At 35.7% G+C, this 16,018-nt stretch overlaps 1 protein-coding gene across 1 annotated transcript; it reads right to left on the bottom strand.

Annotated features, from left to right (window-relative positions):
- Positions 1 to 10,060: 10,060 nt before the first annotated feature.
- Positions 10,061 to 15,765, bottom strand: LOC135072953 (protein D2-like). The gene is made up of 4 exons (XM_063966961.1): positions 15,593 to 15,765; positions 14,219 to 14,342; positions 13,500 to 13,701; positions 10,061 to 10,226 (listed from the first exon to the last, which is right to left on the bottom strand). Exons 1-4 carry the CDS (start codon positions 15,737 to 15,739, stop codon positions 10,115 to 10,117), a joined length of 585 nt encoding a protein of 194 aa, XP_063823031.1. The 5' UTR covers positions 15,740 to 15,765; the 3' UTR covers positions 10,061 to 10,114.
- Positions 15,766 to 16,018: the final 253 nt, after the last annotated feature.

The following is a 16,018-nucleotide window of genomic DNA, read 5'->3' as shown; positions in this document are numbered from 1 at the left end:
AAAAGTATCATTTTTTATTATTTGTTGGCCTTTTTTGTGTATTTTATGTATTTTTTTAGTATCGCCTGTTATTTAGCATTATCACTGTTTTTATTTTATCAGGATATACAGCTTAGTTTAAAAGTTATTACGTTTTCTTTACAATAAGTAATTGGAAGAAAAAAAAATCTATAAAAAATTTAAAAAAAATCTCAAAAATTTTTTGACCTCTTTTTTGTCGATAAAAATAGGTCTAGTTTCATCTATTTTCATATGTACACTTTAACGTGACTCACACTGTATATTACCGTACATTATGGAAGACCTTGTACAGTCCTATCAACTTAAGGCCGGGTAACAGAGAAAATGGCGAAAATGAGGTTTTCATTTTTCATTTTTGAGGTACTAAACAGTAAAATAAAAGGCTAAGATTTTTTTTGGGCATAGTTGAGGATATTTTCTAGGGCTATTAACGGATGGAAACACGATTTGATGAAGTTGACTCGATAGAATAAATTCCCAAAGTTACCTCTATTCGTTTTCTAATTATGGTTTTATTTTTAAAATAAGCGATTTGAGATTCTGAATCTTTTACTAAACTAAAGTTCAGAAATAACTTGAGGGCTTTTAACGGATGAAATTTTTATATTGCGTCTTATTTAGTTACTATGTTAAAAAATGTGGAAAAAATCGCCCATGACGGCTTGGACAATCTCAATCAGTCGCGCGGTGGCGCTTACGGAGGACGGACGCGTGCCAGTTTTTTGGACGTGACAGTTCTCGATTTGTCAATATTTTTGACAATGATGACTTTGATGAGTCACAGTATAATAATACCAGTGTTACTGGAGAAAGCTAAAATTTTTGATAATTAAGAATTCTGAATTTTGTCTACCTATTGAAATTTAAATCGTTGGCATCCTTTTAAACTAAGACTCTACTCATGATACATTCCTCAAATATGAGACAAAACCAATGAGTTAAAATCTGGGGGCACGGCAGTGCCCCCGCCAAGTCGAGCGCGAAGCAAACACTGCCGTACCATCCTTTACTGGAACCATTTCGCCGCATTTTCAGGCCCCTATTTGAGAACCTCTGGATAAGACCAGAACGCTGAAATTTTCGTTATCTAGTAAGCTATAATCACATACTTAAAATCCAAAATTTCAAGTCTGTAGGTCTTTTATTTCCGAAGTTAAGCGAAAGCAAAGTTTCGCATTTATGACACTCACTCACTGATGATCATCAAAATAGAACTAGTACTTCCCATAAACTCAGAGAGCTGAAATTTGGTACAGAGTTAGGGTTTAATGGCCACATTAAGGGAAAACTATAAAAACTAGGAAAATCGAAGATCTGGAGTAACACCACATTCATAATCAATACTACTAGCGCCACACCGGCATCGTGGTGTTCGCCTGTACCGCTCACCGCTAGATGGCGCTAGCACTTTGAGCGTCGATTTTCTGCACCGCGGTGTCCAGATTTTTTTTCCTTTCTAGACCCCCCCGTCGATTAAGTTGAATGTTGTGTAATTTATATTTACATTTCGTTGATTTCGTTTATTATATCGTTAGGTTCGCTCAGGCTAAGGTTATGTTATTAAAACCATTCTGATTCGTTGTCCATTTTAAAGGTCGTTGAGTTTATTTGTGTTTAACTGTTTAATATCGTAAAAAAATGTCGATAATATTTAAAGACGACGACGTTAAATAATTATGCCACATTCTACAAAAAGAAGTGAAATCCCACCAAAAACATTCTGTAAAAAACTAGCCAAGTCTCGATGGAGCTGCTTGTTTATCTCTAAAAAGTAATGAAATCTAGACAAAGTCGTGCCAAGTCTGGTTCCTTACTGCGATTTCTTTATTATTATTATAGTTAATGTTGTGTGACTTGGCCGTTGAACAATCTTTATTAAGATAATCATACATAAGTATTATTGAAATACGCAGCTTTATTAAGCCTACAATTGTCTGGTTATTAAATCAACGTTTTCCAAGTGGCAATTTTCCATCATCAATGGATAGCGGTTCTGGCGACAGATTGGTGCAATGGTGTCATAGAGCACCTGGTTTTGTACACTTCAACGGCCAAGTCACACAACATTAACTATAATAATAATAAAGAAATCGCAGTAAGGAACCAGACTTGGCACGACTTTGTCTAGATTTCATTACTTTTTAGAGATAAACAAGCAGCTCCATCGAGACTTGGCTAGTTTTTTACAGAATGTTTTTGGTGGGATTACATTTTAATAGTACCTACATACAATCGTCTTCACTCTTTAGAAGAGCACACTGACACAAATAAATAATAAAAAATTAGGTCAGTGGGTCAAATATAGGGGCAGCTGCACGTCACTGAAAGATGATTCTGTTTACTCGGCATCTGGGCTGGAGAACATGAATACTTGCTTACAGATGCAGATGTAAATAGAGTTATAATTGAACAAATTTTACATGAAATGTTTAACAGAACTCAGTTAAAAGACTTATACATGGAATACCAATAAGGTTGCGGAGGGAAAGCTACCTATTATAAACTAGCGGCCGCCCGCGACTTCGTTCGCGTGGACCTCGTTTTACCCCCGTTAGATATGATGTTTTACCTCATTTTACCCATGTTGATAGATGGCGTTTCACGGTTTCCCCCGAATGAATATTTACGAACGTCATACCGTAGTTTGTCCAGTGCTGTAGATTTTAACCAATGACGATAGCTGGCGCTTTTAGACACGTCTTATTTATTTATTGAAATTTATTTGCCACATATCGTCATAATGTTAATCTGGGGTATAAACAATAATACTGTAAAGTTTCAACAAAATCCGTTCAGTAGTTTTTGCGTGAAAGAGTAACAAACATCCAGACATCCAGACATCATGACATCCAAACTTTCGCCTTTATAATATTAGTAGGATATTTCACAATCCAAACTAATATTTACTATTTAGCATTTACTTACAGTAAATATTAGTTTGGATCGTGAAATATTTAAAATAAAAAAAAGAATAAAACAAAATAGGGTTTCAAATTACCTATCTATAATCTAATATTATAAAGAGGTAAAGTTTGTGTGTTTGTATATTTGTTAAATTGTAAGGGGTAATCTCGGGATCTACTGAACTGATTTTAAAAAATCTTTCACCAATAGAAAGCCAAATTATATATGAGTGTAATAATAGGTTATATAAAAACCAAAAAATTCCACGCGGGCGAAGCGGCGGGCGGAAAGCTAGTTTATTTATAATTATGTAAGAGCATAATCATTAAAGTCGAAGTCAAACATTCTTTATTTGTGTGGACCTATTAACGAGAGATTACAAGGCGTCAAATATTTCAAGAAAAAAATTAAAAACTATTATAAAGCTAAATTTTGCTCTCATGGAGCCTTTACCTACTCTGACAAATTAAGACTTAGAGAAGAAACTAATAATAAAACTATTTAACTGTCCTGCAATGAAAAGCTTGATCGGGTACAACACCTCAAGTTATTTCAGAACTTGATTTCATTAAAAGACTCCGAATATCAAATCGCTTAGGTATCTAAAGTCAAACGATTCTGAAATGTCAAGTGGACTAATGAATAACCCATTAAGATAGTAGCGCCCTCCTGTCAATGACATACCTGGAACGATAGAGTTTTGAACAACTAATAAAAATGCTTTGTCCTAAATGACTGACGGATATCGTAGAGACCTGAAAGTTGGAAGGTGTGTTCTTTTTATGACGTAGACATCTCATAAGAAAAGATTTTCCGAAATGGGGTCATGAAATGAAGGGGGTGAAAAAAGGGGGCAAAGTTTGTATGGGACAAAGTGATTCCTTGGTTCAATCTACTTGAAATTTAGTTTAACAATACCTTAATATAATTCATGAAAGACGTGTGGAACGGGTAGAAAGTAATTTTGGCAGTCATTTTCTTCGAAGTTGATATCAATACTACTTAGTGCCTTTGATTTAATTACTTTTTATTTTTACAAGTGTTTGAAAACTCCATTTCAGATTGTGTTCAATGTCAAGTGAAATCTCAAATTGAAATGTCTCAATCTCAATGAGGAGACTCTGTATTTATTCCTAGAATTCCCCAAACACCGTCAAATTACCCTTTCGAATTCAAGACAGTGCAGTTTCCCATCAGTCTGCTTCGTAATGACTATAAACAAAGCTCAAAGTCAAACTCTAGGGACCTCTGCTTAAACTCCCATGAGTGCACAGAGGTACGCAGGTAACCGCGTGTGATGCTCATAGCAATTTTCGATAGGTACAGAACCCCGTACATACGTCATACATATTATAGAAAGAAAACACCCAGACCAATACAAACAAATATATGTTTCTGCAATTTTAGTATGATATATTTTTATTTATTAATAAACAAAGAGACTGAACAAAATTGATGCGTACCTATACTGATTAATGTTATTAACCACATGCAAAGCTTCGTGAATTGCAACAACTATAATTAAATTTATTATCCAAGCTCTAAATAATCGCTACTAAGAGTAACTTATCATAAAAAAAAAATCCAATCGCTCAAGCTCCCAAGGGCCTACCGATAGGTTGGGTGACGTAATCTTGAAATTCTTTAAGCCGGCGCAGCACTTCCAGAAGGTCGGGCGACGCCACGGCCACTTTGAACCGTGTTTACTTCTGCAGTTATATTTTATATTTATTCGATTCTAGAATATATTCCCAAAAAGTCTGAAAGGTGTTTTAATTTGTATCACTTAGATATGATTTGTATTAGAAAGTGTTGTGAGTGTGACGCTTGAAGGGAAGGAAGTCAACCTAACCTAACCAACTGCGTATTTCTATACTGTGTAGCTGGAAATTGTGGCGGGAGCTCTTTGACGCGCTGTTTTCGGCGAAGAATTGCGCGCGCAGATTTTGACAGCGCGAAATACCTACTTTAGAAGAAATACCAAGCCTTAAGCTGAGAATTGCATTTGTATGAGTGATCGCCAAAAGTACAGTTAGTAAAACACATACAAATAAAATTAATGTTTTATTAAAAGGAACTCCATAAAACACTAGCTACCAATTGGGCCGATGTAACGACACTTGACACATCCTTTTAAATAAATAAATAAATAAAAACAGGTCCTCGCTCAGCATATTCCAATTGCCAAGGCACGAAGTACCTCGACGCTGATATTCTGCGAGCACCGTTTATAGAGAGGGCGTACAGCCAGCCTTACAAAATACAACAAAAAGACAAACAAAATAAAATTACAAAATAAAAACAGACAGGGATGTTTCCTGGGTCAAAAAGCAAGAGTTTTAATTAGTCCGTCAGTTAACTTATCAAAAAATACTCTACACGTATTTTTCAATTTTTCAAACTAATGAAAATTTAAAGAGATAAAGCGCGCCAAAGTTCATAAGAAGAGGCCCGTGACGTCAAGGCGTGCATAAAAGTGCCGCACGTTGTGACGTCGTGCGGAACTTCAACGCACCATAACTATGTAATTATTTGTTAGATTGACAAATAAAAATATATGTGTCCAATATTTTTTGATATTAAACATTACGGACTAAAAAAATTTTTTTAGGCAACTAGCCTAAATGGTTTTCGTACAGGAAATTCACTTACAGTAGGAGCCATTTCACTAATATTTGGAACACAATTACATAAAATTACACGTCTATCTGCTACCAGTACCAGGGGTGAAGTGAAGTATGTGAGCGGCAGGGAAGTGACGCGTGGCGGACGCGCCGCGCCTCAGGCCGCTTGCTATAAACTAGTATAAACCGGTTAGAAACCATGCGCGGGACGCGCCGCGCCTGAAGCCGATTGCCACTCTACACTATCGGTGTGCACTCACACAAATGCAATTCTCAGCTTAAGTTGAGAGGACTGTACTATGCCCAGCCTCAACACTTAAATCTTACATTGACAGGAGTATTGGTATACGCACAGATGATAATCTTTTTGTCAGTTACCAAAAACCACTTAAAAAGTGGTAACTCAGTGGAACTTCAAATTTGATAATATCGATTTTTATAGCGCTCATAATACCCGCCATTCGGGCTACGTCTGCGCCCACCGGGCTGGCGTTAATTTAATAATATTAATAAATAATTTAAAATTTGTAAGTCATTCGTAAGTAGGGATTGCAAACCGGGCCCGGCCATTCTTACCGGGCCCGGTCACCGGACCCGGTAGATGAAATAATTTGTGTTGTTTATACCAAATCTACTAATGTTTATCTATCTATCAAAGTTGTTACGACACGTTTAGTACGTTATTTGTTTAACACTTATAAAAATGAATAATTACTAATACCTACTAATGTTACTTTTCCGTCCATAAGTAAAGTAATCAATTCTGCATTAAGTGTGATTTTGTTACTTGAGTATTGAATCATTGTCTTTTTCCATTCATACACAACGTGTTCCTGATAATATCCTGTAAATCTAGGGTATTAAGACCACTTCAAAGAATCAAATGGCATTAATTTTTTTGTTTTACTCAACATTTTCTTTTGCCTTATTTTTTCATACAACATAATTATTCTCTTTCTCTCTTCTGTCTCGCCTTATCCCGTTACATGGCGTCGACTTTCCCAATCATGCGCCGTCCATTTGATTCTGTCTTGAACGCATAAAATAATTCGCCATAAGCAGTTAAATAAATTATTTACATAACTTATCAATGAAAATTATGTACAAAGACTGTGTGAAAGAACTGGGTGTCAATTTTGGTACAAACTCTAATAAGATGGATGATTATCTTCGAAAATATGCGTGTAGGAACACAGACGTTCTTAAGACATTTTTTAAAATTACGGGAAATTAAAAGGAACTCGTACCTACTTATAGAAATTTTCATAAAATACTTTGACACCCATATTCACAAACGATGCTTGCTTAAGTTAAGCAGCAAATCGAACGCACAGCGTTGAATAAAGCTCTGTGATTGGTTCGTGAAACCCTGTGCGTCCAGGCGCACTGTGAGACCTCATAGTAATGTTTGCTAATGTGAGCGTAAAGGTTTCACCGCAGGTAACACACATCTTCGTTCAAGACACTCGTATAATTAGATATCAAATATCACAGGTAAGTTCGTTTGATTCTTAATTCTACTTTACCCAATCATATTCTGTGATGAAGAGCAAAACCTTTTAAGGCTAAAAATACACGATTGTAACGGCAGAGGCCTTGCAAAAAGTAGGATCCGAATAATTTGCAGACAGCCTTAATGTTTTTGTTCATAATACAGTTTTACGAAGAATTTCGTTTTTCCATTTCAGCTAAGCAAATATTTTAATGTAACATCCGGCCTATGAAAATAGCCTTCCTACTTACTGGAAGAGCTCATATGGTCCGCTCTGTTTATTCAATATAATGAGGAAAAGGAAAATCGTGTAATGGCAAATTGTGTTTTGATGTCCAGTTAGGCAAACACCGTTTCCCTAATAATTATTGTTACATTGGTTTACTAGCTTTGGCCCGCGAATTTGCCCAATAGATTTCGGTTTCGAAAAGGTCAATGGCAATAACACTTTGTTTTAATTTAAATTGGAATTTGCATTATACTCATAACGGGAAATTTAATATTGTGTACAATAATGTGGATTAATCATAATGAACTTTGAAACAGAGACTACTAATTGCCCATTTTAGGTTATTTTAGTAAATTACCTTTGTTTCTATTCGATTTTGACACCAAATTAATAAAACTGAAAGCATTATCTATTATTTTAGTCTATTTTTAAAATATTTCTCTATAAGAATTATTTTTCTATCTTTTCTCCTGTTATTGTGTTCAACAAAGCAGCGTCTACGTAAGTTACCAACTTTAAACTGCTCTATGAACACGGCATCATAAAATATTACTATATTGTTATTCTCGTCTAGAAACTATGCCTTTCCCAGGATTTATTGTTGCTGTCTCTTTTCAATCGTAAGTAACAAATGGCGTATGGAAAACTTTTCCACAACACCGTCTTGTTTGTGACGCGTTCTTTGGTGAGAGGAACGAGGTGAGTTGGTACATTGAAAGGAAAACATGTAGGTAACTGAAACATAGTTATATCAATTGCTTCCCAAGACAAAAGTAGGGTAAATGATTAATGTACCAAGGTAAAATCTTTTAGCATCTACAGAAAAAATAATTCTGTATAGGACAAATAAGTATTTCAGATTTCAAATAAAAATCAGTATTTGCTTTCATCCAGTATTTTTCCGTGCCACTGTAAAAAACAAAAGACGACCAGAGAGACCAGTGAAAATACGCACTCTTACTTCAATCAATTGTCAAATTGAAAAAATAAGTCTTCATTTTACCAGAAAAAAATTTGATCATTATTTCTAAGCCACGTATTATCTTCTATTTGTTTTGTGTACGCTACAAACGACAATCGTCCAACTAAAAATGCTCAAGAAGCATTATAATGAGGTTCTTCGTTTTAAGAAGTCGCGAGTCGACGCTCCGAGCTCACTCGAGTCTCGGCCATCACTGCATGGCTGCTCTCGAGGACTACTTATCATTACTTACTGAGGAAACATGAACTATTTCGCCATTAGAAATAAAAATATATTTATTTTTAAAAATAGAACGTGGAATAAAATGACGATCAGATCAGATTATAGGTAAATCGTCATCTAATGCACATGATGTGTATTGTAATTATATTTTTATATGGCTAAATGACAAAATAAACACTCGTACTAAGGCCAATGTTAAGCTCGTCATCATACATTGTAAAGGTTTAATTATGGGTCAATGTTCAGCGACCATTATTCGGTTTTAGTTTGGACTCTATTTATTTCCATAGTACACCGATTGGTACTACTATATCTATTGTGTTAGTACTATTTATGCATTGTTGTCTTCTCTACAAAACACAAAGCGCTATTATCTATTAAATTTAACCTATCACAGTACCATTTTGATTATTTTTTTGCGCAACTGTTTTGAACAAAAGTAAAGACCAATACTGACTAAGAAACGAAAACGTTCTACCTTTACTCATTATCGTCACTGGAAAACAAGTTAGTCGTGCACATTACACCCTAGTAAGAGCGTCAAAGATGTTTCGTTTCCTTTACGGTCCTCCAATATATGCCCCGGTGACGCTATGACTTCTTGACGACACCTGCATGGCTGAGCTCTCGAGGGTTACTCAAGTCTCGAAGGGAAGCAGTAAAGGGAACTATTTCATAAGGGCACTGTGACTGCCGGGTTTGGTTGTTCGAACACTACCAGTGGTCTAAAAGGTGTAGGTATATTAGATTTTTATAACTCCATAGATCACAACGTATAATGAACTAGCTTCCTTTGTTCGTTCGTTTGAGCCAAATGACATCCACTGCTGGAAAAAGGTCTTCCAAGGATTTCCACTACGATCAGTCCTGAGCTGCATCCAGGTGCTTCCCGCCACCTTACCAGATCGTTGGTCTACCTAATGGGAGACATGCCCATACTACATCTTCCAGCCTGTGGTTGCCATTCAACAACTTTTCTGCCCTAACTACTTAGTTCTATTACGTTTACAAATAGATAAATCAATACTCAATTCTTTAATGCATCCATGTGCTTACTGCACTTAATGTACCTGAATTTCATACTCTTATTAACTCAAGGTTGAGTGCCCTAACTTGTTCATATATACTCGAGATAGTTCCGTAATGAGGTTCTTAGTATTTGCCTATCACAGCGTGAAACTGCACTGGAGAGCTGTCTATGTAATGTGTATAATGTAGGACATTCTATATTCATACATTACGTGTACTATATGACTTCTTACCTGTTTCTATGAACATTTATTAATTACTGTTCTTCAAAATATGCAAAGGAGTTCCTGGGTCTAAAGTCGCATAAACTAGGTTTCCATAAAGTCGCATAAATCTATTGCATTGTTACGTAAATGGGGATGTAGTTAATGCAATAAGAATCTCTAATCACAATCGAATGTTATACTCGTACTGCCAACGGGCATCGGGATTGGGTCATTATTGAAAGATCCTGTACTTGGATATTTCTCGGAAAAAAATCCTAAACCATCATTTGTACTATGTATTATAATAATTACGAAGGTACTAGCGCAATGCAGACAAACTTGTATAGTAAGTAGTTTTATGTAAACGTTTATTATATCTGTAACCACAACTTGCCCCTCCAAATCTCACGGGTTTGACTCGTTCTGGGTCAAGAAGAAGTTGCCCGCGTAAGCAATGCCCAGTCCATTCTGCGCTGCAAACTGCTCGGCAGAAAATTTGCCACGATTCTTGAATTCTCTGTGAAAATAATTAACTCAGACTCAGTCTTATCACACACATTGGATGGCATCATGCTACAACAAGACATTGTAATAGGTACTAGAAGTAAGATTTTACTATTAAAGTATCTTATTTCATTAAAGAGAGTTCAAAATCTGATTAGGTAATTAACTTTCATAAGCGATTATTGGAGTATTTTTAAAATTTCATATTAATAATAAAATAATAATGATTTATATCTATAAATAATTGTATGAACGACGTAAGTAATCGCACATTTCTTTTGTTTAGATCAGACATAAAGCATATTTTACTGCAAAGGTAAATCTACAACTATACTCAACATCAAATAAATCGCACCTTCCGCGACGCGAACTTTAAAGATTTTCTTTTGACACAAACATGGTGCCCCAACAATATTGGTGTTATTTGAAAGCCCAATAAATAAACTTGAAGAAAAACACATTTATTTTTTTTATAAACAATTAACAGGTGTTGCTTATGACATAAATTAATTATTGTATGTGTATGAATTATTGAATTAAAATATGGATAAAAATGTATTAATAAAACAACTTTCTTGAGCTGTCAAAGTAGAAGAAGTTAAATTTATTTTGTTTTAGAAGAAAAAGTAAAAAACATTAAAAACTCTTTTGTTGGTTCTCAACATAGTCTCGCGCGCGAAATGCAACACGCACTAGAATTAAAGTTACTTGTATTAAACAGTGAATAAAAACTTATGATTAAACTAACTGAACTTGCAATTATTACTCTTAAAATACAATTATGAAAGATAACATTTTCAGGTGTATGAAATCAAAGCAATCATGAAATCTAGATTCTTAGCAATCTCTGGAAATGTACCGGTCTATGTATAACATTATATTTTCGAATTGTATCAGAACTAACACATAAGCAATTAAAACAAACACAAAACACTTATCTTTCATATTGAAAGATAACTGAAATTAATGTAAATAAAACTAAACTTGGTCCAAGTTTCCTCACTTGCATAAAAATAAAAAGATATTAAATAATGTTAAAACAATTAAATTTACAAAAAGATGAGACTCATGTTGGTCTAGAGTTCAACTTATTAGTGTAGAGCAGATCAGAGTCATTTCGACCCCGTCTTTGACCCAATGAATGAAAAGTTTTTGTATTGTATGCATGAAGACCTGGCACGACAACCAAGGCCTGATTACAAAATGAAGTTTCACTCCCTGAGTCTAATACAGTCTTGTGAGGCATATTATTTTGCCTGTATGAATAAGCAGTGGGAAACAAACCTTTTGAATTATTACCATTTGCATAAGTATGTACAGTTTCAAATTCACATGAATGATTATTTACAGAGTTAGATGCATGCAATGAATTAATATGTACAGGTTTTAATTGTAGAAATGAATTACAATGTATTAAAGAATTATGCGAATTCTCTTTGCATACGGAACATGTAAAATTGTATCTACATTTTTGTGCATGCTTATTTAAACATATTTTACATAAATTGTAATTATTTACATGTGAAAGCCTTTCTGAAAGCGTCATGGATAAAAAAGTAGGGCATTTGTACAATTTGTGACAACTATTTTTACATAATAAACAAGGAATCGTTGCAGATTTTACATTATTATACTTTGGATTAGATTGTGTATTATAAGTGAAAATATGAAAAGACCTCGAAGCCCTTTCTGTACGGCTCGTGTCACAAGCCGAGCTAGCCTCGAGCGAGATAGCACGTCTCTCTAGAAAACTCAGCAGCGACTCCATACTGGGCATGCTACGAAAGTCCTGCTCTGCATTAAACAATCTTACAGTCAGTGAATCTAATTTTTTCATTATAACGCAAACCAATATGGAGTCCCAACTTTCTACAGGTTCATCATAACTACGTAGCGCACTCATTTGCTGCGAAATCTGTGACACTAAGGAACGGATGGCCTGGGCAGTGCCACGCGTAATACTAGGCAGATCTAAAAGAGCACTAATATGCGTTTTAATCATTAGTCCCTTAGTGTCGTATCTCCTATTCAACAAGGCAATAGCATCATCATACGACTGGTTTATGAGAGGCAAATTATTTACAAGATTCAAAGCCTCGCCCTTTAAATAGCCCTTTAAATAATATAATTTTTGTACATTGGATAACTTACAGTTTTTGCCTATTAATTCCATGAAAAGCTCCATGAATGGCTTGTATGCACAGACATTGTTACCGTCAAACGATTGGATTTCTATTGGAGGCAGCCTCGTGGTCTCGAACATCGGCGTCGAAACGTCCACGGCACTTGCAAACCCCAGCGGCGAAGCACTGCTGCGGCGGTCCAGAAGAGCGTCGATCCGGGAGAGGGCATCGTAATAGCGGTCCTCGAACTCCTCGTCACCGTCCAACACCTCCTGGCCTTGCAAAATGGCCTCGTCCGCCAGCTGGTTATAGCGCGCGAACGCTTCTTCAACTGCCTTCCTTCGGTTCGTCAGTTCAAACACACTCGGGTCTGACTTTTTGTCCAAAAAAGTAACACATCGTGTTATAGCGGCCTTGCACTGCCCTTGTAACAGTTTGGTTTTTTGGTTATTAGTGTCACCACAAACCTGTGTAGCCATAATTATCTACTGCAATCGGCAACTATGCCGGCGTTGGCCCTCGGGATAATTTTCCAGCAGCACACAAAAAAACCAATGTAAATGATGTATGGGTTTCGGCACCAAAATTTATGTTGCTTATGACATAAATTAATTATTGTATGTGTATGAATTATTGAATTAAAATATGGATAAAAATGTATTAATAAAACAACTTTCTTGAGCTGTCAAAGTAGAAGAAGTTAAATTTATTTTGTTTTAGAAGAAAAAGTAAAAAACATTAAAAACTCTTTTGTTGGTTCTCAACAACAGGTACCATAATTAATGTGACTTGAAAAAAGGCCTCACTTAAGGCTCACCTCTAGGATCAATTAGACCAGTTTTTGTGGTTATAGGACCAAATAATGATCTTACGTGTCTTTTTTAACAGATGGATAGCGATTAATCCCAATTTAACAGTTTTATAGCCATTAAAGTTGGCTTAAGCGTAACTACCTATTTTTTGAAGAAGTGACTCTGGATCCTTCTAAAAACACATTTTTGGGATAAAAACCTTTCCTTTAATGAAATGAAGGTTAGAACTAGGCTTTCAAATGCAACCAATATTGGTGGGAAGTGGGGATGCATACGATTAGGCAGGAGGTGCGATTTATTTGATGCCGAGTGTATTACAACCTTAATGTGACGTCGACTGAACCTAAATACCTTGGTCCATTAAAGCATATCCTCGAAGGCTGTTCATACACCAAGAAGACGTATCTGTGCAGGCCAGTCTTAGGTGGTGGGCCGGGGGGCAGGTAGTCAAAGACGGTCTCCCCAGCAGCCAGGTTTGCTCCGGGGATATTGATGACCAGCCAATGCAACCATTCCCGGTCCTCTGGAGCTATTCGCGAGGGAGCGTCGGGATCTAGAATAATGATATTATATTTAGGCTGAGTTGCAATATCTTACTCGAACTTTGACAAACGTCAAAAATTTGTCAAACTCCATACAAAAAGCACCGGTTATAATGTTTAAAATAAGGTGGTGCAACTCAGCCTTAAGGTAGCGAACATAAAGCGATGATAGTTGAATGGTGAAGGAGTTGGATTGGCCGACTCGTGATCCGAGGAATGCAGGTTCGATCACCGTCGCCACTCGAGTGACTCGACTATTGTGATGAACCCACTCGTAACACAAGCATATTATTTAGCTTACCGTGAAGGGTTAACAGGATTATCAGTTTTCTGTCAGTAGACGTCGCGTTGTTCAATTTGTTTAAAGCTAAGACCCATAACACTCCGCGCGACCTGTGATTGGCCTATGATCGCGCCGGCGATGGCGATCTGCACGCGTTGGTGTGGTTAATGCTTTACTTTTAATCTGAATGGTCTCATTTTATGTTTTTTTTTTTCAATATTTCGTTTTAATCTGCCACGACATACCTGCTACAATAAGGGTGTAGTAGCGATAAGGGTTAGCCCTCCACATCACAGTTGGGGCTTCCTTCAGCTGCGACGGGCAGGCTGTGTTTCCAAACATGAGGCGGAAGCCAGTAGGGTAACATACCTGAAATAAATAACAATTGAGAGCCAAAGAAAAATTATATTATACAATCGTTATTAAAATTTCTTAACGATTACAGTCGCTTCTCAAACTAAATTTTAATTATACAACTTGAATAAATTTTACTGCCTAACTAACAACCGGCAAGCGAAAGATCGTGGGTTCGGTTCCCGCTTTAGGCAGTTAGTTTTTCAAGTTGTTTATTTAAAATGTATATTATACAAGGTCACTGACAATCAGAATATCTTTTAAATACATCTACATAAAATGTCACATGATTCTTTTACAAGTTTATTTTTCTACACAAATGATAAAAAAATCCTGCACTTTTTTAAGAAAATGACCGGTTGGTCAACTTGCATCCAGCATCTTCCTGCTGCCTTTATGAGGTCGTCGGTCCACCTGGTGGATGGATGTCCTACGCTGCGCTTTCCGGTACGTGGGTTTACCGGTCATTATGGAAACCATTGGGGGAGGCCTATGTTCAGCAGTGGACGTCCTGTGGCTGAAATGATGATGATGATGAAAGAAAATGACTGTAAATGAGTTTCACTTTTTACAAGTGTAACTGGATAAGAAAATAAAATAATAAGTATTAGGTATTCCGTTTTTCTGTTAATAGTTATAAACTAATTGATTAGTAATCGATAAATCGTTGTACAAAATATTATGAATTCTTATAATAATATTTTGATTGGAGAAAGGATTGACGTCATAAAAACTTATGGAATCTTGCTTATCATAAATTAAAATCAAATCTATTTTTTTTTCGAAATATCTAGTCCAGTTCAAGCAACGTTTATGACCTAGTTATTACAAGTAGGTAAGTATTAATTAATATGTGAATATCACTAAAATGGATGGCAGGCTCATGTCTAAACAATGGGCATCCTTATAAAAATAAAATAATTTGTCAATAGGAATTTAAATTAACGTTTCTTTCTTTTTCTTACAATAAATTCCAACTGGTTACATTTATTGTTTCTGGTCAAAACTGTAAAAATTACATTCACCAAAAGATGAAGAAATAATTACATTCACAAAGATTCTTCTTGTGAATGTTCTTCTGAACACCTTTTGATAATTTAAATAAATACTTTGGTAAGATTAAACAAAATTAGTATCGGTAGGTATAAATTATAAAGTATTTTACTAATGCCTAATGTAAAAAGATCTATAAACTATAACATTTTAGGGTTTTCTTTTTTTCTCTTCACAAAAAAATGGTAAGTTTTCTTCGAATGTTTACTTACTTCCAGCATACTTCTGGGCGGGTAGCTCACTACATCGGGCACTACCTCGTGAACCTCAAACGCTTGCTGTACAGTATACCGCTGCTGCCCCAAGCACACCCCAATTAATAAAGCGAACAGTTTGATGACAAGTCCAAACGCTCCCATGGCTGTCTCCACGACTGGTTACCATCGACTAGTGACACACACTGAGTGAACCAGTCTTTTACTAGTTGTAACGCTGTAACAATGTTTGTAAACTTCGTGGTTAAGTTGATAGATATTTTTAGTTTTAGTGTATTGTTATTACTTAATATTTAAATAAATGAAATAAAATCTGTCGGAAATATTAATTACGAAAATATTTTTAAAAATAATTCCACAAAAGTGACATTTTACGTATTGTATGTTTAAGTTATTGCGTAAGTTGGGAAAATTGAATATTTT

This window comes from Ostrinia nubilalis, chromosome 6 (genome assembly GCF_963855985.1).
Source record: "Ostrinia nubilalis chromosome 6, ilOstNubi1.1, whole genome shotgun sequence".
In the NCBI taxonomy this organism is placed as follows: domain Eukaryota; kingdom Metazoa; phylum Arthropoda; class Insecta; order Lepidoptera; family Crambidae; genus Ostrinia; species Ostrinia nubilalis.
Note: the sequence above shows the minus strand (reverse complement) of the source record. Positions and strands in the feature narration are given on the sequence as shown.